Raw genomic sequence first — 25,611 nt, forward strand, 5'->3', positions numbered from 1 at the left:
TTGTTCTAATATGTTTATAATCCAACTTTTCTTTTTCTCTGTCTCTGCAGGTTTTGTGGAAGTCTAATACTTCGTCATTATGAGATGTCGTCTCTCGGTACCTCCTTTGTGCAAATCAAATTTGATGACTTGCAGTTTTTTGAAAACTGCGGTGGAGGAAGTTTTGGGAGTGTATATCGAGCCAGATGGATATCCCAGGACAAGGAGGTGGCTGTAAAGAAGCTGCTCAAAATAGAGAAAGAGGTAAGGCCTTTCCCTGCTCTCAGAACTGGTGGTGATTGCGCTTATGTAAGCTTTTCCACCGAGTCAGAGGTCACAGGCTGCCGGGGACCTAGCGAGCGAGGCCTTTGGGGCCGATCCATGAGGCTGTTTCCCAGTTTCCATTCTGGGAGCCCCATAAATAGAAATCACGGCCGCATGTGCTTTAGGGTTGAGTTCTAGGGGTCATCTGCACGGAGAGTGTTTCCTTCCATGGCATGAAAGACCGAATGTTCTCTGAGCTCTCTTCGAGGGGAAGGTGAGGTTCAGACCTTCCTTGGCTTCAGGCTTTTCTTTTCCCTAGGTCAGCCGAGAGGGGTCAGTAAAGAGTAATGTGTGAACATTTTATTCCCTTTTTATTTTGGGTTTCGTGAATCTGTGGTTATCAGGAGTTGTCTTTTAAAAACTAAAAAGCATTATTTTTCTACTGAAATATAAACAATACCAGCTTCTTGGATTTCGCCTCTACTTGAAGCCAACAGTGATGGTTTTTGTTTAATGAAGAATTAACAGATGCTGGACAGAGAGCTGTCTTCTTTGTAAAACCAGAAAAGGGTCTTGGCTTCCAGAGTCTGGGGCTTAGGCTGGTCCTAGTGGGCCCTTCATCTTCCTTAGGAATATGACACAGCTTGGTCCCCATGTTCAGTTTGGTACCTGGAGGATGAAGCTAATTGTGGAGCTGACCTGCAGGCATGGCGTTGATAGCTTTTAACAGCTACCCTCTGGAGCTTGTTTTGGTCATTTCTATTTATGTCCTGTTTGGGTTAATTATTTATTTTTTTCAATGTCTTTTTTTAAAGTGAACTTTTCTATAAATACATTTTAATCTCCCCTGAATGATTTTATTTTATTTTTTTTTTTTCATTAACTGCTGTCAGTGAACCGTAGCAATTGATTAGAGAAGGAAACCCAAATGGCAGCACTTTGTGGTGTTTCCTCCCAGCAGTGCTGTGTGACTGTGTGATCACCAGCTGAGTTTCCAATTGTTGAAGCCAGGTCAGAAGGACTAAGCTATTTCTGCCTTGGGGTACCTGTAGGTTGTGGAAAGCATTAAGGAGCCCATATGTGCACAAAACGGGAGCATGCTTTGTATAGAAAGTTTCCTCCCCTCATTTCTTGATCAACACATTTTTCGTAGTAGCCAAATAGTAAAACCATGTCTTACTCTGGATGGAACCTAGCTTCGTTTATCTAGTGAACTCTTCAGTCCTTTATAGGTAAACATTATTGTACCCATTTTATAGCTGGAGAAATAGAGGTTTGAAAAACAGAGTAAGCTTCCTCAGGAGGGGCAGATGAATTCCAGGAAATCAGACCCCCCGTTCGGTAGTTCTCAATTCCGAAACCTGTAGGTGACCAGGTTAGATGGGAAATAAACCAATTCCATCAAATTCATATTCAGAAAAGTATATAAGCATGCTCATATTTGTAAGCATTAGGTCATGCATGCTTAAGTACAACAAGCATGTTCTTATATGATTGTTGGATGCGACACTTTTTGAGTTATAGAACAGATTTTGACAGGAAAACAGTAATTGCTGTGTTCACTCCACGCCTCCCCCCAACCCCATACATAGTGCCTTTGTTTTGTTTTGTTTTCTAATCTTTAAGAAAGCTAATAGAATGACCTAGGAAAGCACAGGGGTGAAAGCAGGAATTGGAAAATGCCAAGTCCTGCTCTCATGTAGGTATTTAACCTAAATGGTTATCGTTCAGAAATTGAGTGGATTGTAGTAAACGGTAGGAGCGTAACTCATAAATTTTAGGAAAAACACAAACTCAGTTTCGGCTTTGGGGCTTGGTTTAGCCAGTGATTGTCAGTGATAAAGAGACATGGTAAATTATTGCAAAGCATCCCTCCTTCTTGAATCAACAGGAGTTTAAGATGTAAAAAATTTTGGCTAGGGGTTGGGAGGTATTGGAAAGGAAGTATGCATTTCTTAGTTTGATTTTTGTTCTACTTTGTGAACTATGTATTGGCTTGCTGGCTGGGTGTTTTCTAAGTAAGATAAAAGCAATAAGCTCTAGATTTTTTTCCAATGTGTAGATTCAGTCTTCTGTTTCTTGGTCACTTTTTTGCCAAGAAGCAATGGGACATTTAATAATATGTTTGCAGCTCATTCACATGCCTCTTTAAGGTGACTTGATATCTGATGAAATATGTTTTATGAACTTAGTGAAAGGTGGAGAAAATATTTATCAGGCTCCCTTAACTTTGCTTATGTGAGGGGATAGAAGACCTTTGTGTTTGCTTTTTTTTGTAGACCTCTGATTTAGTGAGTATGTATTACTTTTCTCTGCTTTAGTGAGTACATATTACTTTTTTAATTTAGAAGAAAAGAAAGAAAAATGGAATTTACTTAAAATCTAGGTAGTTCTTTAAAACTTAATTAAAAAAAAAAACTTTTACACCTAGGGAAAAACTCCAAGAATAGTACCGTGAACTCTAGCTTATCCTTTCCCTAGAATCACCACTAATTAACATTTTTCAGCATTTGCTTTCTTTTTATATATCAAGTTGTATGTATTCCTATTTTATTGAACCATGAGAGTAAATTGTAGATGCTGTGTATATAACATCTGTATTTCAGCATCTCCCAAGAATGCAACCATAATACAACTATCAAATCAGAAAATTTAACATTGATGCAATAATATTACCTACCTCACAGTCTATATTCAGACTTTGTCAGTTGTCCCAATAAGGGCTTTTTATGGCAATTTTTCAACCCAGGATCCAATCAGGATCACATATTGTGTTTAATTTATATATCTGTTTAATTGAACAGTTTCTCTGCCTTCGTCTTTTAAACTTTGACATTTTTGAAGAGTATGGGATTGTTGGGTAGAATGGCCCTCATTTTGGGTTTATCTGATTTTCCCTTCCTTTTGCCTAGTTTAAGATCATGTAGAATTAAGATAATGTAGAATATTTTGGTAGAAATATTGCATAGGTCATATGCCCTTGGCATATCTTAATGGGAGACTATGATGTCAGTTTGTCTTGTTATTGGTGATACTAATACTTTTGAACCTTTGATTAAGAAGGGTTTACCCAATTTCTCTATAGTAAAAATACCCTTTTCCGAAAACTCTTTGTAATTAATCATTAAGCTGTTGGAAGATACTCTGAGGCTATGTAAACATCTTCTTTCAACAAGTGTCACCCAATGCTTTTAGCATCTGTTGGCAATTCTTGTTTGAACCAGATGTTATTATGACAGTTACTATGTAGAAAGAAAAGTTCTAGCATAAATGAGAGCCTTCCTTTCTTTACTTATTCACCCATTCATTTGTTTATCGTTCCATTGTGGACTTACGGATTCTTTTTCAAATTGAAAATGTACCATTATATTACTATTGTTACTTTCAAGCTTAAATTGTCCCAATTGAGCAAGTAAGAGTCCCTTCAAGTTAGCTCCTTTGCCCTTTGGTATGTCTCCATCACTTTTTAGCATTTTTTTTTTTACTTCCTGGCACAAGATTTTCCAGGCTCATCTAGTTCCTACCTCATTCCTGGAATCATCCCTTTCTTCAAGAATCCCTGATCCAGGGTACCAGAATTGGGACTGTGATATTTAGAAACCAAGATTTGGATGCTGGTTTTGCATATTGTAGACTTTCTTTTAAAAAAGAGCCTTTATGGGGTGCCTGGATGGCTCTGTGGGTTAAGCCTCCGACTTCGGCTCAGGTCATGATCTCACGGTTTATGAGTTCGAGCCCTGCATAAGGCTCTGTGCTGACAGCTCAGAGCCTGGAGCCTGCTTCAGATTCTGTGTCTCCTCTCTCTGCCCCTTCCCAACTTGTGCTCTGCCTCTCTGTATCTCTCAAAAAATAAATAAATGTTAAAAAAAAAAAAGAGCCTTTGTTCTTTGGGAGAAAGAATAGTTATAAACTTTACTTATGGAAGCATTTAATTCAAATGTTAGCTATGATCTGTGATACACTCCTGTTAGGAGTGTAAATTGGTAAGCTTCTTGGAAAGAGATTAGCAAAATGCATCAAAAATTTTAAAATATTTACTTTCTTTGAGCCAGAAGTTTTACTTCTATGACTTCATCCTAAAGAGGTAGTCAGAGATATGCAGAGAGATGGCTACAATAGCTGCTCATCTCAGATGATTAATGGTGAAGAACTGGAAACAACCCAAGTGTTCTTTAACAGATTATCTTTTAAATTACGCTACATCTCTCACACACACACAAAGGCAAATATGGAAGGTGATGGATGTGTTACCTCCATTGTGTGAATCTTTTCACTGTGTGTAAAATCATCATGTTTTATACTTTTAAAATATTACAATTTGTTGAGTATATCTCAGTAAAGCTGAAAAAAGTATTCTACCTCTGTATAATAGAATTCCATTGCATTTGAGAGAATATTTAAAGAGCTGGGGAAATGCTCATTATATATTGCTAAGTGGTGAAAGCAAACTACAAAACATATAGTAAGATCTTGGGTGTCTGCTTGGTGTCTGTATGGTACTTTTATTTTACTTCCTTTGTTTTCCATATTTTCAAAGATCTCACATTTTCCCCCAACATTTTATTATAAAAATTTCAAACATAAAGAAGGGTTGAAAGAATTTTCTAGTGAACATCTGCATATCTACCATCTAGGGTCTCTGTCATTAATACAAATATTTTGTCACATGTATATTCAATCAATCCGTTTTGATGCATTTCAAAATAAGTTGTATGCATCAGTATCTTTCCCCTTAAATACTTCAGCATGCATATTATTACCAGAGTTCAGTATGTGTTTACTGTTTTGTTTTCTTTTAAGGTAAAATTTACATACAATGAAGTGCACAGATCACTCAGTTTTGACAAATGTGAACACCCTGTGAGCCATATGTTTACTTTTATAATTGGAAAACACTCAAGAAAAAAATTCTAGCTCAGTTAATCTATGTCACTTTCTCAGGACGTTCAGGTGAATTGAGTTTTATAAAACTCTTCAGTATGTCACGGATTACTAATTTTCCAGCCTCAGTATGTGCCTCTGAAATGTTGAATGTTTACTTTTCCATCACTTTTCTGTAGCAACGCCAAATAATTTTCCAATGGTAATTTAGCTTGTTTATGTTAGTTGCAGATTTACTTATTTTTGTTAAAAACGAGTTTTCAACAGGAAAAAAGTAATATCTTAGGGACATATGCCAAAGGTAAGAAGAGATGCCTTTAGTGTATCTTTTTGGTAAATTCCATATGAGTTGAGATCAAACCATACTGCTTAGGCAGAAATCGAAGCAAGGAGTGGAGAGGGCAAGAAAGACGTGGGTCAGTGTCCTCTTTCCAGCCACTGACCTCACACAGCAGGAGTTCATCAGCCTCCCAGTCCTCATAGAAAGGCTTAATCACAACAGCTTCATTTTGCTCTTGCAATGTATTTAATGATATGTTGAACCAGACATGTCTGCACATGGTATGTTTTTCTGTCTGAGAGATGGAAACCTGCAAGCATTTATGTTCCCTTGATATGTGTGGGTATCCAACTGATAGGAAGAAACCAGACTTAAGTATGAGATAGGGAACATGATTCCTTTTTGTTTCTGCAGAAGCATTGAAAGGAAGCAGAGTGCTCAAGAGGTAAAATATGAGGATTCACTTGCCTTGCCTTTTGCAAGGCACCACTCCCTTTATTTGAAAAAGAAAATACCCTACCAGATTTGTTAGAAATATTGAAATCCAGGTAAATTTGAGTTTCAAAACTGTCTCACACTGTAAGTATTTATAAATAAAGAGAGAAGATCAAAATGTCAAAATCGAGGGCAGAATTTGCTTGGGATTCTGCCCCTCCCCTGCTGGCAATCTGTCTTTCTCTCAAAATAAACACACCTGAAAAAAAAGGGGGGGGGGTCATAAGAACAGGGAATACCAATAAGCTTTTGTATAAAGGGGGAAATACCTACGTGAAATAGAAAATACAATCTTAAAATTGGCACAGAACTCAACTAAGAATAAAAGCTTTTGGGGCGCCTGGGTGGCGCAGTCGATTAAGCGTCCGACTTCAGCCAGGTCACGATCTCGCGGTCCGTGAGTTCGAGCCCCGCGTCGGGCTCTGGGCTGATGGCTCAGAGCCTGGAGCCTGTTTCTGATTCTGTGTCTCCCTCTCTCTCTGCCCCTCCCCCGTTTATGCTCTGTCTCTCTCTGTCCCCAAAAAGATAAATAAACGTTAAAAAAAAAAATTAAAAAAAAAAAAAAGAAAAAAAAAGCTTTTATTATACAGACTTTATCAACGTGACAGCATTTAGTGTTTCATGGAAGGCTAGCAAATATTATTATCACTTTGTTAGCTCATGGGAGACCCTTTTTCCTCCTTGCAGTTCTGTAGTTTTTTACTAATGAATTATTGGCATTTACTTTAACTGTAGGAATGTTGTTTTAGTATTACCCCCGTCTCTGAACACAATAGAGAGGAATAAAACTGCGTTTATTTTCTTTGTAAATCCTCTCCTTATTTAAATACACTTATAGGACCAATGTAAGCAAGAATAGCTTGCATACGTGATACCTGCCGTTCAGTACTGGCATAGTTTCTTCAATGATTTGTCCAAAATGGTGTTCAAGAACGGCGATACAGTATTTTTAAGTGTCAGGAGGGCAGACTTCACTATATTAGAGCTAACGTTCTAAGTTGCTACTTTCCAGTGCCCGTACTCTCAGTGCCTAGCCTGTTTGTTACAGCATGTCGCCACTTCCCTAGTCTCCTCTGCTTCGCTCAGGAGGCCTGTCATGGCTCCGACTCACGACCCTAAAAGTCAAGACCTGAGCTGAGATCAAGAGTCAGACGCTTAGCTCCCTGAGCCACCCAGGCGCCCCATGTTTTCTTTAAATTTTTTTTTCAATGTTTATTTATTTTTGACGAGAGAGAGAGAGAGAGAGAGAGAGAGAGAGAGAGAGAGAGAGAATGAGCGGGGGAGGGGCAGAGACAGAGGGAGACACAGAATCTGAAGCAGGCTCCAGGCTCTGAGCTGTCAGCACAGAGCCCGACCCGGGGCTCGAGCTCACAGACCGTGAGATCATGACCTGAGCCAAAGTCGGATGCTCAACCGACTGAACCACCCAGGCGCCCCCCATGTCTTCTTTAAGACAACCCCGTGTACGGTTTTTTCTGTCCCCAGTCAGAATTTACCGATTCTGGATTCTGTTCTTTTAGGCCAGTGGTTCTCGAGGTCTTGCCTTTGGACTAGAAGCATTAAGCATCACCTGGGAATTTGTTAGAAATGTAACTTCTCATGGGCCTCATGAGAGGCCTCATGTCCGTCTTCTGAGTCAGAAACTCTGGTTTGTGGGGCCTGGCAGTCTGCTGTAACAAGCTTTTCAAATATTCCTGCCGCCCTCCAGAATCTGAGAACCATTGCTTGAGGTCGTATCTAGCCAATCATATGTCACATGAGTTTGGTCAGTGTGTCAATTTTGGTTTGAAATTTTAGGTTCCTTAACTGGTAGTGGTTGTTAGAGGCTTTTTAGACCCTTACATTTACCATGTTCGGGTGACCATCTGGGCACAGGCCCTGCTTGGCAGTGTCACTGAGCATCATGAGCTAAAGGCTGACTTGGGGAATGGCCCACATCTGTGAAACCTCAGGCAGATGCCTTCAGACTCCAAATCTTCCCCCGCTCGGGTCCTCACCTGACTTTCCAGCCATGTCTTTCATGTTCTGACCTCGACTCCTGTCGCCTTTTTCCATTTCTGTGACCGTGGTCCCTCTTTCCTTCAGCCGTAACACCTTTGTCCTCTCTGGCCGGGCAGATCCTGCCCATCCTTCAGATATAATTGCTTCCTTCTCTGTGAGACAGTCTCAGGTCTTACAAGCATAATTTTTCTTTTTATTCTGAATTGATTAGTCAACACCGATACCATTGATTTGACTTGCGATGGTTATTGCCTTGTGTGTGACTTTGGTACACTGTAAACTATCGCCACGTAACTTCTCATGCCCGCGGGCCTCGTCTCCTCTTCTGAAAAGTGGAGCTAACAGCGGTACCTACATCACAGGCTTGTCAGGAAGAGTAAGTGAGAGGACACATGTAAAATGTCCGGGAGAGTGCCTGGCACACAGGAAGGCCCGGGTAACCGTCAACTATCAGGTGTATGTTTACAATCATACTCTGAAGTCAGGATGGCAAATCGGCATCCTGTTTAGTGAAAACTCCAGTTTGTTGGTTCCTAGAACCTTATGTGGGAAAGGGGTCAGAGCCACGTTTTCAGTCTGCAGGAAAGAGCCACGGCAGGGCTCACTGTGCACGTGGAAGGGCAAGGATGTGTGAGGTATGTTCCACATCCCTGTCATGGGCTCTCTAAGGGCAAGGACTGGCTTTACCTTTGTCGCCAATGCTGCCACCTTCCTGGCTGTCTTCATTGTACCAACTACATCACCTCTGTGAACTAATCACTCGGTTAGGGGCTTTCCATTACTGCCCTCCTCTTCTTCACACTCCCGTTATGCGATTATAACCTCCATTTGGTAGGTCAGAAATTAAGGCTCAGAGAGGTTAAGTAACCTGGCTAATATAAACAGCACCCTTCCTTGCCTGCCTCGCCACTCCCAGCCCTGTGGCTTGCTCACAGTAGTGTTTGGTCGGTAGTGTTGATGTTTGGTATCCTGATGCAGTAGACTTTCGTGTCATTCTCATCCAGGAGGGATCTCCTGTATCAGTGTACCTGCATTTTGTTCATTTACTCTCTTTGAGCTGTGAGAGAGGATGGAGCAGGCCTGTCTTTAGTTACTGCTGATTGTGAGTTCACTTGGCTACATAGTGACAGAACTGTCCTTTTCTTTAGGGTAACTAATGTTTGATTTTTACAAGTACCCTTGCTTGTCTACCTTTTAGACTGGCATGCCATTTCCGCTTAAGAAATTTTAAACAATTCAGTGTGCCGTACTTTTACTTTGTGCTGGATCTAGAAATCATCACTTAGAGAATAAGCAGTTCACCTCATTTTATCTGATAATTAATGTAATCGCCATCATCCAGAAGTACGCACTGAGCAGCTCTCCTAGACGGAGCTCCTTTCCTCGGGGCAGTTCTCTTCCTGGGAGTTTGTAATATAAGATACCCCAAAGTGAATGGCTGTAGAGAGACTTAAGAAATTAGACACATATTGAACAAATGTATCAATGAAATGATACTGATACTTCTGAAGGCAATACAAATCTTATAGGAGAGGTAACCACAGGAATGGCTTCTCCTAGAACCGGGAGTTTAGAAAATCACCTGAATGATAACTAATGTTCTTATCATGGTATGTGACATGCAGTTACATTAAGACAAATATCACTCTTTGCTATTTTTCAGATTAACGATATGACCATAGAAATGTTTTGTTTGCAAGAGAAAGCCCTTATCCTTTTATTTTAGTTAAACAAATTTTAAATCCTTTCAAAACTTTGTTAGATTACATGTTTACTTGCACTTAGAAGTTATTTTTGTTTTGCCATGTGAGGAACATTATTGCAACTGTTATTTCAGTTTTTCATTAAAGTACTGATCTCAGTATATTAAGCAATAAACATTTCAGTTAGTTAATAATCAGTTAATTAATATCCAGCCATGTTCTAAATATTGTGCTGAAATCAAACCAATGAATGTATTCCAATAAAAATGTTACATCCTGACTGGTGTTATACAAAGGTAGGCTCTTGCTTCATAAAAATAGTTTGAAGCACAAGTTGAATTTCTGAGAAATTCAAAGCTTAATACAGAGAGAAAAACTGAAAGATTGAAGGAGAGGAAGAGCTATCCATAAGTATTCCAGATAGTTTCAAAAGAGATATGATTGGCTGTCAGTCTTCAGAATAGAAGTATCTCACTTGGGTATTAAAAAGGTACCTAGATTTTTCTTCTCTGCTTTCCAGTGAAGACAGGAAGTCACACGAAATTATCCAAGATAGAGACCATTTTCTTAATTTTTCTCCCCCCCTACTCAGGCTTAATTCCTGCTCCTAGTTAGGACATCCAGTTTCTGTTTGAATACTGCCTTTGGTGACATATGAGATGCAGGCTGTTCAATTTTGGAGCAGTTTAATTCTTAGAAAGTTCTTTATAATGTAACTTAAAAGCATCGCTGTTGGACTCTGGCTCTCAGAAAAAATCTTACCCTCTTCTGTATGTCAGCTTCTTGATGAGCACAAGTTCTATATCGTATTGATGTTTATATTTCCTGAGCTCGCTATAAGCAATCAATAAGTGTATAGGGCATAAATAAACAGTAAACATGGTGATCACGCTTCAACTTTCTTCTTTTGTAAGATTTACAGAAAGGTTCTGCTATTCCTGAATCCACAGAAAAGAACACAGTTTGCCATGCCTAGTCTACTACATAGCCTTTCTTTCTTCATGTTTGGCTGACTTTTTGAGTTCTTAATAAATTCGTTTGTCTTTCAATGAAAGGTTCTGTTCTATAACAGCTAGGAAGGATTTTCCTGGCCATGTTTTTACTTTTTTTTTTTTTTTTTTACATGTTTCCAAAAAAGGAATCCAAGATCCTTTTTCTTAGCTCTGCTAATATCAGATGTTCACTGATTGATGACCTGAGAAAAATTAAGGTGTCCTACATGAAATGAGACTGCCAGAATCTTAATGACTTGAAAATATGACTTTTATCCCGTTGCTGTTCTTCAGAAAATAGTGCTTGGTAAAATTAGCTACTTAGAGCAGCTACACTGATAAGGAAGAAAATGTCTGGTGAGTGTTTGTGCAGGCTCTGTTAAAGAATGAGAGGACTGGGGCGCCTGGGTGGCGCAGTCGGTTAAGCGTCCGACTTCAGCCAGGTCACGATCTTGCGGTCCGTGAGTTCGAGCCCCGCGTCGGGCTCTGGGCTGAGGGCTCAGAGCCTGGAGCCTGTTTCCCATTCTGTGTCTCCCTCTCTCTCTGCCCCTCCCCTGTTCATGCTCTGTCTCTCTCTGTCCCAAAAATAAATAAACATTGAAAAAAAAAATTAAAAAAAAAAAAAAGAATGAGAGCACTCTATGCCTGCTCTGTTTTTAAAGAGAGGTAGTAAGTGATAAATGAATATAATCAGTTTAAATCACTAAGTTAAAAAAATTTTTTTAACATTTATTTTTGAGAGAGACAGAGCAGGAGCAGGAGAGGGGCAGAGACAGAGGGAGACACAGAATCCGAAGCAGGCTCCAGGCTCTGAGCTGTCAGCACAGAGCCCGACGTGGGGCTCGAACTCACAGACCGCGAGATCGTGACCTGGCTGAAGTCGGACGCTTAACTGACTGAGCCGCCTGGGTGCCCTTAACTCACTAAATTTTTAAAACATGTAGGGGTGCCTGGGTGGTGCAGTCGGTTAAGCGTCCGACTTCAGCCAGGTCAAGATCTCGCGGTCCGTTAGTTCGAGCCCCACGTCGGGCTCTGGGCTGATGGCTCAGAGCCTGGAGCCTGTTTCCCATTCTGTGTCTCCCTCTCTCTCTGCCCCTCCCCCGTTCATGCTCTCTCTCTGTCCCAAAAATAAATAAACGTTGAAAAAAAATTTTAAAAAAAATAAATAAAACATGTAGAACTGTGCTTCCTTTAGTAGGAAACTGAATTGCCTTTGTTATTAGAACTATAGTTGTAGAGTCTATCTTAAGCAGTGGGTATTCATTTTTATATCATTGGATGGGTATTTTAAAAGACAGTACAAAGTTTAGTTGGCATCTAAACTGACTTTTCCTGAACTAATTCAACTGTGGACAAATCTTTAACGTTGTGAAAATGGGTAGCTTCTTCCCTTCAAAAATCTCAGGACAATTTCATAACCACGAGTTAAGGCCCCTGTGTGTAATCTGCATTCTTCCTTGGGAAAAAGTTTATCCTCAGAAGAACCTGGGAAACGTCACTAAGGCCAGAGTACATGTCTCAGAACAAGAGGACATGAGGGAAACCCTGGTTCTAGATAGACTCACCTCAAGTACTGATCACCCCAAGAACAGAATTTAGTAAGAGATCAAGAAATTAATATTAACTGGATATGGGGGTGTGGAATGTTAAAAAATATATACTCTGCCTTGTGTTGAAAACAATTTAAGATTGTTAGGTAGAATAAGTATATTTTTCAGGTTCCAGGGAAGACCCTATGAGCCCCCCAAATCTCCCTTTCCTAAATGTACAGTAAAGAAATAGAAGAAAATTGACATTTCTTGAGTTCCTGTTAATTTATGGCTGCTATTCTAAGCAGTTGGCATATTCTATTTAATCCTATTGCTAATGCCTCAAGTTTTAGTATTGCAATTTCACTCTTTAAGATAGTTTCCCCGGGGCACCTGGGTGGCGCAGTTGGTTAAGCGTCCGACTTCAGCCAGGTCACGATCTCGCGGTCCGGGAGTTCGAGCCCCGTGTCAGGCTCTGGGCGGATGGCTCAGAGCCTGGAGCCTGTTTCCCATTCTGTGTCTCCCTCTCTCTCTGCCCCTCCCCTGTTCATGCTCTGTCTCTCTCTGTCCCAAAAAATAAATAAACGTTGAAAAAAAAAATTAAAAAAAAAAAAAAAGATAGTTTCCCCTAATAAAAATGCAAACAACACTGAGAAGGGTAACTCAACATGTTAGTAATACCTCAGAGTGAGTGACATATGTGTTGTTGGTGTTGTTGTTTTTCCCCTGAGCACATGGTTTTTCTAGGTGGGGGATGTATAATTGTTGCTGTAAGAGACTGTGACCTGAACAGATTACTCGGAAATCTCCTTTTTGATATTCTGTCATCCAACAAGTACTATTACATGCTAGGCACTATTTTAGATACTGGAGCCTTCTTGGTAATAAAATAGACAAAAATTCATGTCCTTTTAGAGCTTACCTTCAAATGTGGAAATAAAAAAAAAATTAAATTGTATGTTAAAACATAAAGACACTCACCCCTTTTAAATATGGGCTGAATTTAGTGATTCACTTGCAAAGACTGGAATATAGGAAAGGGAAAACTAGTAACTTTAGGCTTTAGTAACTTTACAGTGGACGCCTGGCAGATACCATCTTAACCAAGCGATCTGGGTTAGCATCGCTAGTGATAAGCCACATCAGCACATGCATCCCCTGTGTGGTGTGATGAGAAAAGCACCTCATCTCTGCAGTCTTCTTCCCCAAAACCTGTAATCCCAGTCTAGTCATGAGGAAAACCCCAGATAAGCCCAAGCTAATAAACATTCTACAAAATACTTGGCCCCTGCCTCTCAAGGCTATTAACAGAAAGTGTCACAATCCAGAAGAGATTAAGGAGGCCTGGTCAGCAAACATTTGGTATCCTGAATTGGATTCTAGAACAGGGGGGAAAAAAGGCATTGGTAGAGAAAATGGTGAAATCCAAATAAAATCTGGAGTTGAGTTAAGCAATCATGTACCAGTGATGGTTTCTTGGCTTTGACAAATCTAAGTGGGCAGCATGTTAAAATTAGGGGAAACAAGGTGAGATCTGCATTGTCTGTTCAACTTCTCTGTAAAGCTGACATTATTCCAAAATTAATACTTTATATAAAAATACAAGGAACACCACAGAACAGAGTAAGGGAAATCAGGAGTGCCAGCGTGGGGTCAGTGTTGCAAATTAGGTTAGGCAGGGGAGGCCTCGTTGAGAAGGTGATACTGGGTAAAAACTTGAAGGAAGTGAAAACGGAGCCCCGTACTTATATGCAGGTGAGACTTTCAGCAGAGATGACAGGTGGGAGCATAGTTGCTGCATTGGAGACATAACAAGAAGGCCATTGTGGCTGGAGTGGTGTGGATGAGGGGAAGAGAAACAGGAAATGGGGCCGGAGAGGTAACAAGGCCAAATGGTATAGGGCCTGGTACGCAATTCTAAGAGCTTGTAATTTAAATTGGGAGGAAATGGTGAGCAATTGAATGCTTTGGGTTTGTGCAGTGAGATTATTTGATTTATGTTTTAATGTGGCCACTCTGGATACTCTGTAAGAAAAGACCATAAGGGCAAAGGCAGGGGCAGAAAGACCAAAAAGGACTATAATCAAATGAGAGGTTTTTGTGTCTGGGGCCAGGAAGGTTACAGTGCAGGCAGTAAGAAGTGGTTGCATTTGGGGTATATTTTAAAGGTAGAGCTAACCAGACTTGCTCACCTGTTGGACATGCTGTGTGAATGTGGAGTCCTGGGGGTCTCAAAGGCTTTGCTCTTAGGAGATGGAGGGTGCGTTTGCCATCTTGTGAGATGGGGAACATCATGCGTGGAACAGGTTTGTGAGAGTAGATTGGGAGTTCTTTTGTGGGGGGGTGGGTCCAGAGAGAGAGTGTGTGTAGGCAAGGGGCAAAGGGGGAGAGAGAGTGACTGAGACTGAGACCGAAGCCGACTCCATGCCCAGTGTGGAGCCTGATGCAGGGCTTGAGATCATGACCATGAGATCGTGACCTGAGCCGAAATCAACAGTCGGACGCCTAACTGACTGGGCCACCCAGGCACCCCAGGAGTTCATTTTTGATATAAGCAATGAAAAATTGGAATTAGTCTAAAAAATACCATTTATAGTACAACAAAAATATGAAATAGTTGGAAACAACCCAAATATCCATCAACAGATGAATGGATAAACAAAATATTGTATATGGGTACAGTGGAATAGCATTCATCCCTTTAAAAGAGGAAGGAGATTCTGGAACACTTTACAACATGGATGAATCTTGAAAGCAGTATGCTAAGCAAAGGAAGCCAAATACAAAAAGACAAATATTGTATGATTTTGCTTCTGCGAGGTACAATAGGCCAATTCAGATAAAATTCAGATAAAATAGGCCAATTCAGATGCAGAAAGTAGAATAGTGGTTACCAGGTGCCACGGGGAATAGGGAGTTTCATTGGTACAGAGTTTCTATTTGGGGTGTTGAACACATTCTGGAAATGAATAGTGATGGTTGTGCAACATGTGAATGCACTTAATGTCTCATACACTTAAAATGATATTTTATGGGGTGCCTGGGTGGCTGAGTCAGTTAAGTGTCTGACTCTTGGTTTTGGCTCAGGTCATGATCTCACAGTTTGTGAGATTGAGCCCCATGTTGGGCTCTGGGCTGACAGTGCGAAGCCTGCTTGGGATACTCTCTCTTTCTCTCTCTCTCTCTCTCTCTCTCTCTCTCTCTCTCTCTCTCTGCCTCTCCCCTGCTTTCATGTGTGCTCTCTCTCTCTCTCCCTTTCTCTCCCTCTATTTCTACAATAAATAAATAAATTTTTTTAAAAATGATATTTTATGTACCACAACTAAAATATAGAGTTCTGTTCCTAAAAAACAATATGAAATATTAAAGGATAAATTTAACAAAAGCACTGTGCAGGATCTTTACATTGAAAACTATAAAACACTGCTGAGAGAAATAAAAGAAGGCATTAGTAAGTGGAGAGATCTACTCTGTTCATAGATCAGATATATGCTATTAAGATGTCCATCCGTTCTCCTGAAACTGATTTGTAGCTTCAATACAGTCCCAATTATAACATCAGCCAATTTTTGGTAAAAATTAATCAGCAGACTGTAAAATCTATATGGAAATTAAAAGGATCTGGAGTAACCAAAACAGTTTTGAAAAAGAATGATGTTGGAGGACTTACATAATATACTACCTTATTTTGTTACTTACTGTAAAGTTACAGTTACCAAGATTGTGTGGTATTCGTGTTATAGATGGACCAGTGGAACAGAACACAGTCCAGAAATAGATCCATATTTGGTCAATAGAATTTTGACAAAGGTACCAGGACAGTTCAGTGAGGAAAGGATAATCTTGTCAACCAATGGTGCTGAATCAGTTAGTGTCCATATGCCAAAAACTGAGAGCCACTGGACTAAGGAAATGTAACAGGACTATGAGCATTGATAGTGGTGTGTGTTTTCATCAGCCATAGTCAGCTCAACAGGTACAGGAGTGGAGTAGACAGAGAATTGGGTTTTTTTTCAGGGTTGTGGTTTTCCTGAGTACAATGAAGTGAAAGCACAAGAAGGGAGTTGAGGATGGATGCAAAGGAAGGGTTCTGTGATTTGCAAAGGAAATTTAAGTTAGGAAGGAAGGGAAGACCTCTGGGGAGGAAGTGGCACTGAAAAGGTGTAGGAACGGGTGACTATAGGTCACGGGACCATTGGAGCCCAGGTACTTAAACAGAGGAGCTGGAAATCTAGGAAGTGGGATGGATGGGTTTGGATTGTGGACGGGTGCAGTTTAATGGTAATGCAGGGTCTAGGGTGTGACCAAAGGAATGTGTGGATGAGGTGTGGTGAAGGATTAGGTTATTGCAGGGGAGTTCAAGGACTTGAGAGGACAAAGTGCCAGAGGTTCATTTATGTGCATGTGAACATTCCCACACTATGAGACAAGAATAGTAATTGGAGAAAATGACAGTGAGCCAGGAGCTAAAATCATCAAGAAATGAAGGGGAGCTGTTTGGAATTGTTGGTATATGTTGGCAACAATGAAGGATGATGGATGATGTGATCTAGTGACCTAAGGTCCAGCATTTAGGGCAGGGGAGAGCTGTCTGGAACTGATAATGAGGAGAGCATAAGGAGGTGAGCAAGGAGAACACTTTGCTCACCTCCAGACCTACTGGAGCAAATGCTGAGAGAGGGATTGGCTGCCATTGAGAGGCCCACAGAGAAGAGCCCAGCGTCTGTCAGAGAAAAGGAAAGTTTAAGGAAGAGGTTCAGGATAGAGGGGGTCTGGCTGCTGGTGGGGCATGAGGGCACCGTGGAAGGGTTTCAGGAGCGGGAGAAAACTGGAAAATAGGGTCTAGCCGGAATATGTGCAGTCATATAGGGATTGGCACTTGGGAGATGGGGGATGGGCACCTGGGGCTCGGGTCGTCTTGTGGCAAAGACATAATCAGGGATCATGGGCACAGTGAAGTGAGTCCTGAAGTTCGTAGGTCGGAAAGTGGTGGCCAGGCTATGGAGGTAGGAGGGAGTAGATGTTAGGGTTCACCAGGCCTTCGGAATTGGGCATGACAGACCTGGGAAGGAGTATATTGACTATGAAAATCTGGTTAGCAACAGAAGGGATTTTCTTTAATTTCAGGTTGTGTGATATGTGTTCTCTGGAATTTGTCAGTGGCTCTCTGAGGAGATAACTGATAACAAGGCCATTCTAGAGTAACCAGGAAAAACTTCTTTCCAGCAGCATGTGCTTAATGGGGAGTCAGTCCATTGGCTGAGATAGCAGTCAAAATGTTTACGAAGACTATAGAATGAATTTTCATTGGCATGTCTTAAACCAAGTCGTCTTTTGTTGAAGATGGAGGCATTAATTCCTAGGAAGCTGGATAGCTACGTGTTTTAAGAGCCTGCACTCCAGAGTCAGACAGTGGAGATTCAAATCCTGGCCGCACTCCTCATTACTTAAGCAGATCTCAGTTTTCTCTTCTGTAAAATGTAGATAATAATAGGGCCTGCTTCACAAGGTTATGACAAGGGCCAGCCGAGGTCATCCATGTTGATTGAGCACGCCTAGCTTGCTTCCCGGCACCTGGTCCGCTTCAGCATTCGTGACTGTTGCTATTACTGTTCGTTCGGCAGCTTACAGTCAGAACATACTCAGTGTTCATACTGTCCTCTGTGGCTTGCCGAACATATTTAAGCATAGTTTTCTTTTTTAAGAGCTGTGGACAACTTAGTTACTTACATTACCTTACAGTATAATGTTTCCCAGACTTTTAAAATCCACATCTTCTGTGATCCTTTCTCATCCTGTTGTTTTTCATTTTCTTACGAGCCAACAATATTTTATCATTTACTTGATATATATTTGTGTTATTAAGTAGAATGTTTTAACTTAAAAAAAAAAAACTATACTTTTTATACTTCCGCTTTCCCTGTCCTCCAAAAGCTGGTATCTTCCTCCCCCCCCACCTCCCACTGGAGAATCATTGTCACCTAGGGTCCTTATGACGGCATCATAGAACAATTTGGAGATATCTTCCCACACACAAGACCGGTAGACGTGAAAAGAACTGATGGCACTTAGTGCTGGTGTGGATATGGCATAATGGGCACCCTAGTCCCTTGGTATATGTTGGCAACAGTGAAGGATGATGGATGATGCAGGCTAATGACCTAACATTCCGGCTTTGGCCGTGGGGGGGCAGGGGGCGCGGAGAGCTGTCTGGAACTGGTAATGAGGAGCAAGGTGGACACCTTGCTCGCCTCCAGGCCGAGTGGAGCAGATGCTGAAAGACACCACCTAGCTGCCGTTGAGAGGCCTACAGAGGAGAGCCCAGCTCCTGTCAGAGAAGATGAGGCAAAGTTCAGAGAAGTTTAAACTTTCTGTGGATGTCCAAAGGGGCAGAGCCTTCAGAGGGCAGTTTGAGAGATTCTCAAAAGTCTTAAAATGTCATTTGACCCATCACCCTCACTTTTAAGAATTTGTTCTAAGGGAATAGTTGGAAAAATGCACATGCAGATGTATTCAGAGCTGTGTATGGCCATGAAAAATGGGAAACAGCATGTGCTACTTTTAAAACTAAAAAAAAAATAAATAAATAAAGCTGGGGCACCTGGGTGGCTCAGTCGGTTGAGCGTCCAGCTTTGGCTCAGGTCATGATCTTACAGTCCGTGAGTTCGAGCCCTACATCGGGCTCTGTGCTGACAGCTTGGAACCTGGAGCCTGGTTCGGATTCTGTGTCTCCCTCTCTCTCTGCCCCTCCCCTGCTCATGCTCTGTCTCTCTCTGTCTCAAAAATAAATACAAACATTAAAAAAAAAAAAAAAAAAGCTGACCAAATGCACGGAATCTTATAGCATGGAGACAGGGGAAATATCTTTATAATTGGTCTGTTCTGTACACAGGAGGCCTCTGTGTACTAAACTAAACCTCCTGTTTAGTGTTGAATCATGCAAAGTACCTTGAAAGTTTACGCATATGTTTCCTTAATCCTTTTTTTTTAATGTTCGTTTATTTTTGAGAGAGCATGAGCAGGGGAGGGGCAGAGAGAGAGGGGGACAGAGGATCCGATGCGGGGCTAGAACTCATGAACCATGAGATCATGACCTGAGCCGAAGTCGGACTCTTAGCCGACTCAGCCACCCAGGCGCCCTTCATATGTTTTGAAATATTTTCTGCTTCACCTCTCCTAGAAGAATATCATTGATGACCCAGAATTTTAATCTCCTTATTTATCTTCCTTTCCCCCTGCCGTCCCCAATTTCTTTGCTGTCCTGAAGCTCTGCATACATATGGTATAAAGTAAACATGGATTCTTCTTAAGAGTTTCTCGGTCTTACTTGATAGTTGGAGAAACACTGCAGACACTTTAAGTTAAATGTAATTTGCATTTGTCTGGTCACTTGGTACTAGTGACCAGGAATACAAATAGAACGTTTGGTTACTAACCAGTAAGGCTTTAGAACTTTGCCTATATTTCCAACTTGCTCCCGATCTGGTAATTATAAAGGGGAGAAATCTGTATTTGCTCTGTGGGTGCAAATGTGTAAAGAACAAGTAGCCCAGTACTTGGGTGGTATTAGAAATATGCCTTTCCCTTTATTATGGTGGATTGCCCCCCCCCCCCCCTTTTTGTTCTAGCAAACTCATAAAGGTTCTGGAATGTTTACCCACAGCCATTTGTCAGGATGAGTTAGGAAGAAATTTTCCTTTTTAAGAACTGTATATAAACAGAGAGAAACATTTCACACCTGTTTATCTTAGCGGGGCCTGCGCAAAGGGGGAGATAGGTTCTGCCTTAACTCTTCCATTGAGAGAGGAGTTTAGAAAAGAGGCAGAGTGTCCTGTGACCTCGTGAGCTTTGGATTAGAGCACTCAGAACCAAGTGGAGGGGCCCACCATTTGTGGCTACGCATGAAAACCTTTCCTAAATTTCTTATTTCTCTGTTTGAGCCCGTCTTTCAGCTCACCTAGCTGAATTGTCTATGTTCATGAGATGCTTCTATAATACATTTTCAGACATACATTTTAGGATTCAGAATTTTTTCCTTACTGAAAACTACCTTTCAGTTTTGGTCTCCATTTGATACAAATCTCTCTCCTAGTATTTTAGGAAATCTTGTTGGAGGGTGGGGCATGATCTATAGTGTCTCCTCTAAAGGAATGTTTGATGATCCTCTTTTAAGATACTGTTCATTCAATTTTGTAATAAGTAAGACCTAATAATAGCCTTTTAACTTTAAAAAGAGAGTCCTTTTTTATACAACTTCGAAATCAAAATAAAGTGTGTCGTCTCTGACTGAATCAGTTCATAACCCGTGTGAGCAAATTAGTCTGTCTTTCCATTTGCTACAACCTCTCATCGCCGAGTCTCTTTCCTTACAACCATTTAGACCATTTTCTCTTGCAGATGTTCCAACCTTACTTGGTTTCAGTGCCTACCTTGGTTAATGACTCTGCCCCGTCTTTGCCCATCATCCTGAGTGAACTTGGTACCCACTTGAAGGCCCTCTGAGTCGACTACCCGCTTTTGTCACTACTACCACTTTGTCTTTCAGCTCCACTTCCCTGCAGCCACTTATGGGTAAAACCTTCAACATCTCAACTTAGAACTACTCCCCCTTGAAAATAGCAAGCCTTAGCTTCCCCTCTCTGCCCGCAATTCGTCTTACCCAGTCTTCCAACAACCCTGCTTTTCTTCACCCTTATCATGACCTCCAGCCTGTATGCTTCAAATTCTGCTCCCACCCCCTTTTTAAATCTGTTTTTAATTGAAGGAGAGTTGACATAGAATATTACATTAGTCTCAGGTGTCCAGCATCGTCATTTCACATTTATATACGTTACAACATGCTCACCACAGTAAGTGTAGTTACCATCTGTCACCATACAAAGTTTTACCATATTATTGACTATATTCCCCTTTTTGGATTCAGTTGCCTCCAAGCTTGCATGTTTCCCACCACGTACTTATTTCGGTGCTCACCTCTTAATCCTATTAAATCCCTTTCGTCTCATCTCCTTGACCTTCCACTCCTTGAAGACAAAGACAGTGGCTTTGTGTATCTGTGCATCACTTTGAACAGTGTGTGTTTTTTTTTAAATTTTGTTAGTGTTTATTATTTTTGAGAGAGAGAGACAGAGTGCGAGCAGGGGAGGGACAGAGAGAGAGACACACACACTGAATCCGAAGCAGGCTCCAGGCTCTGAGCTGTCAGCACGGAGCCCGATGCAGGGCTTGAACCCATGAACTGCAAGATCATGACCTGAGCCGAACTCGGTCGCTTAACTGACGGAGCCACCCAGGTGCCCATTATTTTCTTAATATGCAAATGAATGTTAACCTATCTGTTCACAGATTCAGGTCTAACAACTTTTGGCTGTGCCAAAAATTAATACACCTACCATCAGAGGACAAATATTTACAGCACCGAGGAACCCAACTAATAGAATTGCAGGGTCTGTACTTTCAGGGCTGCAAACTCCAGACTCCTCATACAGTAATCTAAGGGTGTGAGGTCGGCCAGACATCACACGGTGGGAGGTGCAGGAGCTGGGGAAGCCGAGAGGGTGGCCTCTGCGCTGTGTAGCTGCGTGCTAGTCTCTCAGGGTTGTCGTTCAGAACATGGTCCAGATTGGCAGCTCATGGGGGCATCTGTCCTGCAGGTATGTTGTGTTTGGTCCACACAGAAGTCTAATTTTTCAAAACTCATCATGAACGTTTAAAACTTAGATGATTTTACATGAAAATCCAGATTTTTGGCTTCCTTGAAAAAGAAGCAAACTGGATCTATGTTGTTGAGTGGTGACACTGTTGTTGACTTCAATGATGAGGGCAAGGCTCGTTTGGAAGTATCAGTTCTAAAAGATTAGTGAATTTCAGTACTATAATTTTATAACTGAATCATAATGAGATGCAATTTTCATTAGCATTTAATAATGCAACCAATAAAATAAAAGAATTGGTCTTTTAAAACTATTTATCTGTGAAGGATAGCTGAAAGACTAAGGACTGTTAAGCTGAATCTTTTCAGAATGCCCCCCAAAAGAGCTCCTTATATGAAGTAGGGATATGTTCTTGTAAACTTTTAAACTTCCTCGTTCATTTTTTTTCTTAATAAAACATACTGAAATTTATTCTTGGAATTTATGGTAGCACAGAAATTTTAAGTGCCAGTGCAAAAATGCAAAATGTAAAAACCAGGAGCTGAAATGTATGTTTCAGCAAGCAGCAGCTTTCTGCGAACTACAAACACCACGTCCACGTTTCCTGAATTATTTCTGATGTGACAGCAGTATCTTCCTTTCACTGTTTTCATTTTCCCAAACTACAGACACGGTGATTATTTTTATGTGGTAAAGGGTTAATGCAATGACTCTTTGTTCCAGGTTTATTGTGGTAATAAAAGAATGAGACAAATACTAAGAACAGTGATAATGAAAAATCACTCTTTTCCATTTTATTTTTCCACATAAAGCTCTCTCTTCTATCCTCTGTTATCTCTGTGAAGAAAGCTACTCTAAAAAAGGAAATCTTTCTTTGAAAATTCTGGAATGATCAGACTGGGCATATTCCTCTTATTTATTTATTTATTTATTTATTTATTTTTACTGATTTTGATTCTATGATAGCAAAAGAAATAAAACACATAATGCTTTTTATACATAGAAGAATATTAGCAGACATTTCCATTCCATTTAAAGGCTTCTCCAACCCACACATCCCTTTTAGAGTTTTCTTCAAAAATATAAGGAGTGTTAAATGCACTGGTATATTTAATTTTTTGCTTAATCGAAGAGTTTTTAAAAAACGATGAAATTTGTAATAATAAAAAGATGAAATTTTATATGACTTGGTTGCTTGATGATTTACCCTTACATGAGAGTAATACCAAGGCCTTTGAATCATCTATTTTGCTATTTATTTTCTTAATAAAATTTCACTTTTTAGATTATAACCTTAATACCCTTAATTATACAGAAAAATTGGTTAGTAATTTGCAAGATTATACAGTACAGAATAAATATTAGGATAGTCTAGAGGAGTGCTCATCTAGGAAATGCATCCAAATGAGGCAAACTGACATAAATCATTTTGGACTACAGAAATTTTTATTAATCTCTTGTGGCATTTAATACTGAGACATTGTCCTCTTTTCCCCCTAAGGTATGTTCGAAAAACACCTAAGTTATATAAAGGTCTTCCCTGTTTAGCTAGAGCGATATACCTGCTGTTCGTCAATGTAAAGACAAGGGAAGAGATGGCAGGTGCTTGGGAGAGTGGTAAATGGAGAGCTGTGACAAGAATACAGATCTAAGTCTCTGCAATGGCAGGGGACTTGTCGTAAGGGGTTTGCTGTTCTTACGCAATTATAATCAGAACATTTTGGACCTGAAAGCATATTATCTGAGGCCAGCTATTTTTGCTTCCATTGTTTTACAAATGGAGATACCTAGCCATTTAGTAGACCTTCAGATTAATTATGTTCCATCTCTTTTCTCTTTATAAGTCCACTTTCCTCGAAGTCAGAATATTTCTTAGTTTATTGTATTGTTTACATTTAAGGAGATAAAAATATTTCCTTTAATAGATGTACCTGAAAGAGTGAGATCTGAAGTTAGTAACCTAATGATCTAGTTGGGGGAGCAAGAACTAACCACACAGTTTTATGGACCTCTCAGTTTTTTGAAATGACTTCCAAATTCTTGGGTTTGTGGTGGGGAGCAAATTTAGACAAGCAGCAAGTAAAAGATGTAACATGTGAATATTTCATGTGTTGGTTACTTGGGTTGCCTATGCATCTAAATTTGATCCTTGTGGCCATGAACACTGAGGAGCCACAAGCATATGTGTATATACACAAACACACCCACACGCTTCCCCCTAAGATTTTTACAAGACTCTGTTCTGGATCCAGCGATTTCATAGTGTAAAGTAGGGAATGGAGAATATATTTGACAAAGAGACTTGCTAGATTCCTTGAAGGAGAGAGAGCCCTTAATGGAAAGGCTTGACTTAGAAGTTGGTAGTCATTATGCCAATTCATCTCCATTGTTTGCATCTACATCATCATGGAATATGGGACTTGATTTCAAACTATCTTCTTTGATTCCAGAAATTACAACTTCCTGTCATTTAGTTGAAAACATTATTAAAATAGCGGTTTTAGAAGTAGTTGTAGAAGTGTGTAAGTTTTAAAAGTGTGCAGTTTGTACAGTTAGTAAATCCAGCCCAGTGGGGAATACCATGATAGAGGAGATGCGTCAGTCCAGAACAGGACATTCTATCAGTCAGGATCCAGTAAAGACACAGAAACCACACCTGTAATTTGAACAGTGAAAACTTAATACTAAAATTACTAACTAGCAAAAAGTCAACCACTATTAACTAGTAAAAGCCTCTAAAGAACACAGGAATAGCAAATACAGGGGTAGCTACCAGCTCTTAGGGGGAATACCAAAGGAAGGAACAGCCTTAGAAGAGTCCTTCCCACCCCCACCCTGGGCCGAAACGTATACCTCATTGGAGAGCAGGTAGCTGTAGCCTATTGGATGATGGAGGGGCTTGCTTTGGTGTCACAGGCTGGAGCTGGGTGACAAGTAGCCATCTGCTGCAATTCTACTGAAATTCTCAGGGGTGCCATACGCTGGTGCTGTGTGTGTGGGAAGCCATCTGCTGGGGAGCTGGTAGGCTGAAGGTGGCCCACAAGAATCTTAAAGCCGAGGTACTGATAAAACACTTGAGGGTGAGTAACATTGGATCTCACACTTACCACTGGCTACCACAACTCCTGGGGGAAAAAAATCACACGGGAATCAGGAAGAGAAGTCTCCTCCTCTGCTGTGCCTTGCAGTGTCCCTTCAGTGTCCTTTATTGACACAGCTTAACGTTGCACCAGCTGGGAAAGGGAAAATGTTTGTAGGGTGTAGCTCTAGTATCACAAGGCAGAACAAAAAGCAATAGATATGGTGCTGAGAGGCAGCAGATTATCAGCGGGCACAATTCATGCCTTTGGCTACTCAGCTGCTGTGTATACCCTTTATACACACTTGAACTTCCATATAATTATGAAGCAACTATGCTTTTACCAGACAAGATCAGCTGTCCTTCGTATAAGTGAAGTTCTTACCATTCCCCAAAATAAGGAGACACAGGGTCCCAATGGTCATTGTATCCATTGCGTGCTTCATTAGTTTCTCCTCAAATTCCATCGTAGTCCCACTGAATACTTTATTACCTAAAATCTCAATCATAAAGTTAACCTCAAACACCTTGTCCATAAAATATGGAGGAAATAGTCATTTTTCCAAAGAAGACATACAAATAAAAATAAAGATACATTTGTAAAAATACAAATAAAGAAAATATGGTTTGTAAGGTACAAACTTTCAGTTGTAAGATAAATCCTTGAGACCGAATATACAACATGGCGATGATAGTTAATACTAATGTGAAATTTATTAAGAGTAGATCTCGAGACCTCTCATCACACATATGCA

General features: G+C 40.6%; 1 protein-coding gene across 4 annotated transcripts in view; it reads left to right on the forward strand.

Annotated features, from left to right (window-relative positions):
* MAP3K20 (mitogen-activated protein kinase kinase kinase 20) overlaps nt 1-25,611 on the forward strand; it is a 188,198-nt gene that overhangs the window by 12,972 nt on the left and 149,615 nt on the right. For all 4 annotated transcript variants that reach the window (XM_040475410.1, XM_040475411.1, XM_040475409.1 and 1 more), the window contains one exon: nt 51-243. In XM_040475410.1, the coding sequence (XP_040331344.1) occupies nt 85-243 (159 nt within the window). In that variant the 5' untranslated portion in view covers nt 51-84. Of the gene's footprint in view, nt 1-50; nt 244-25,611 lie in introns of those variants that run through there.

Source organism: Herpailurus yagouaroundi, unplaced genomic scaffold (assembly GCF_014898765.1).
Source record: "Herpailurus yagouaroundi ecotype Mexico unplaced genomic scaffold, PumYag 140, whole genome shotgun sequence".
Classification (NCBI taxonomy): Eukaryota; Metazoa; Chordata; class Mammalia; order Carnivora; family Felidae; genus Herpailurus; species Herpailurus yagouaroundi.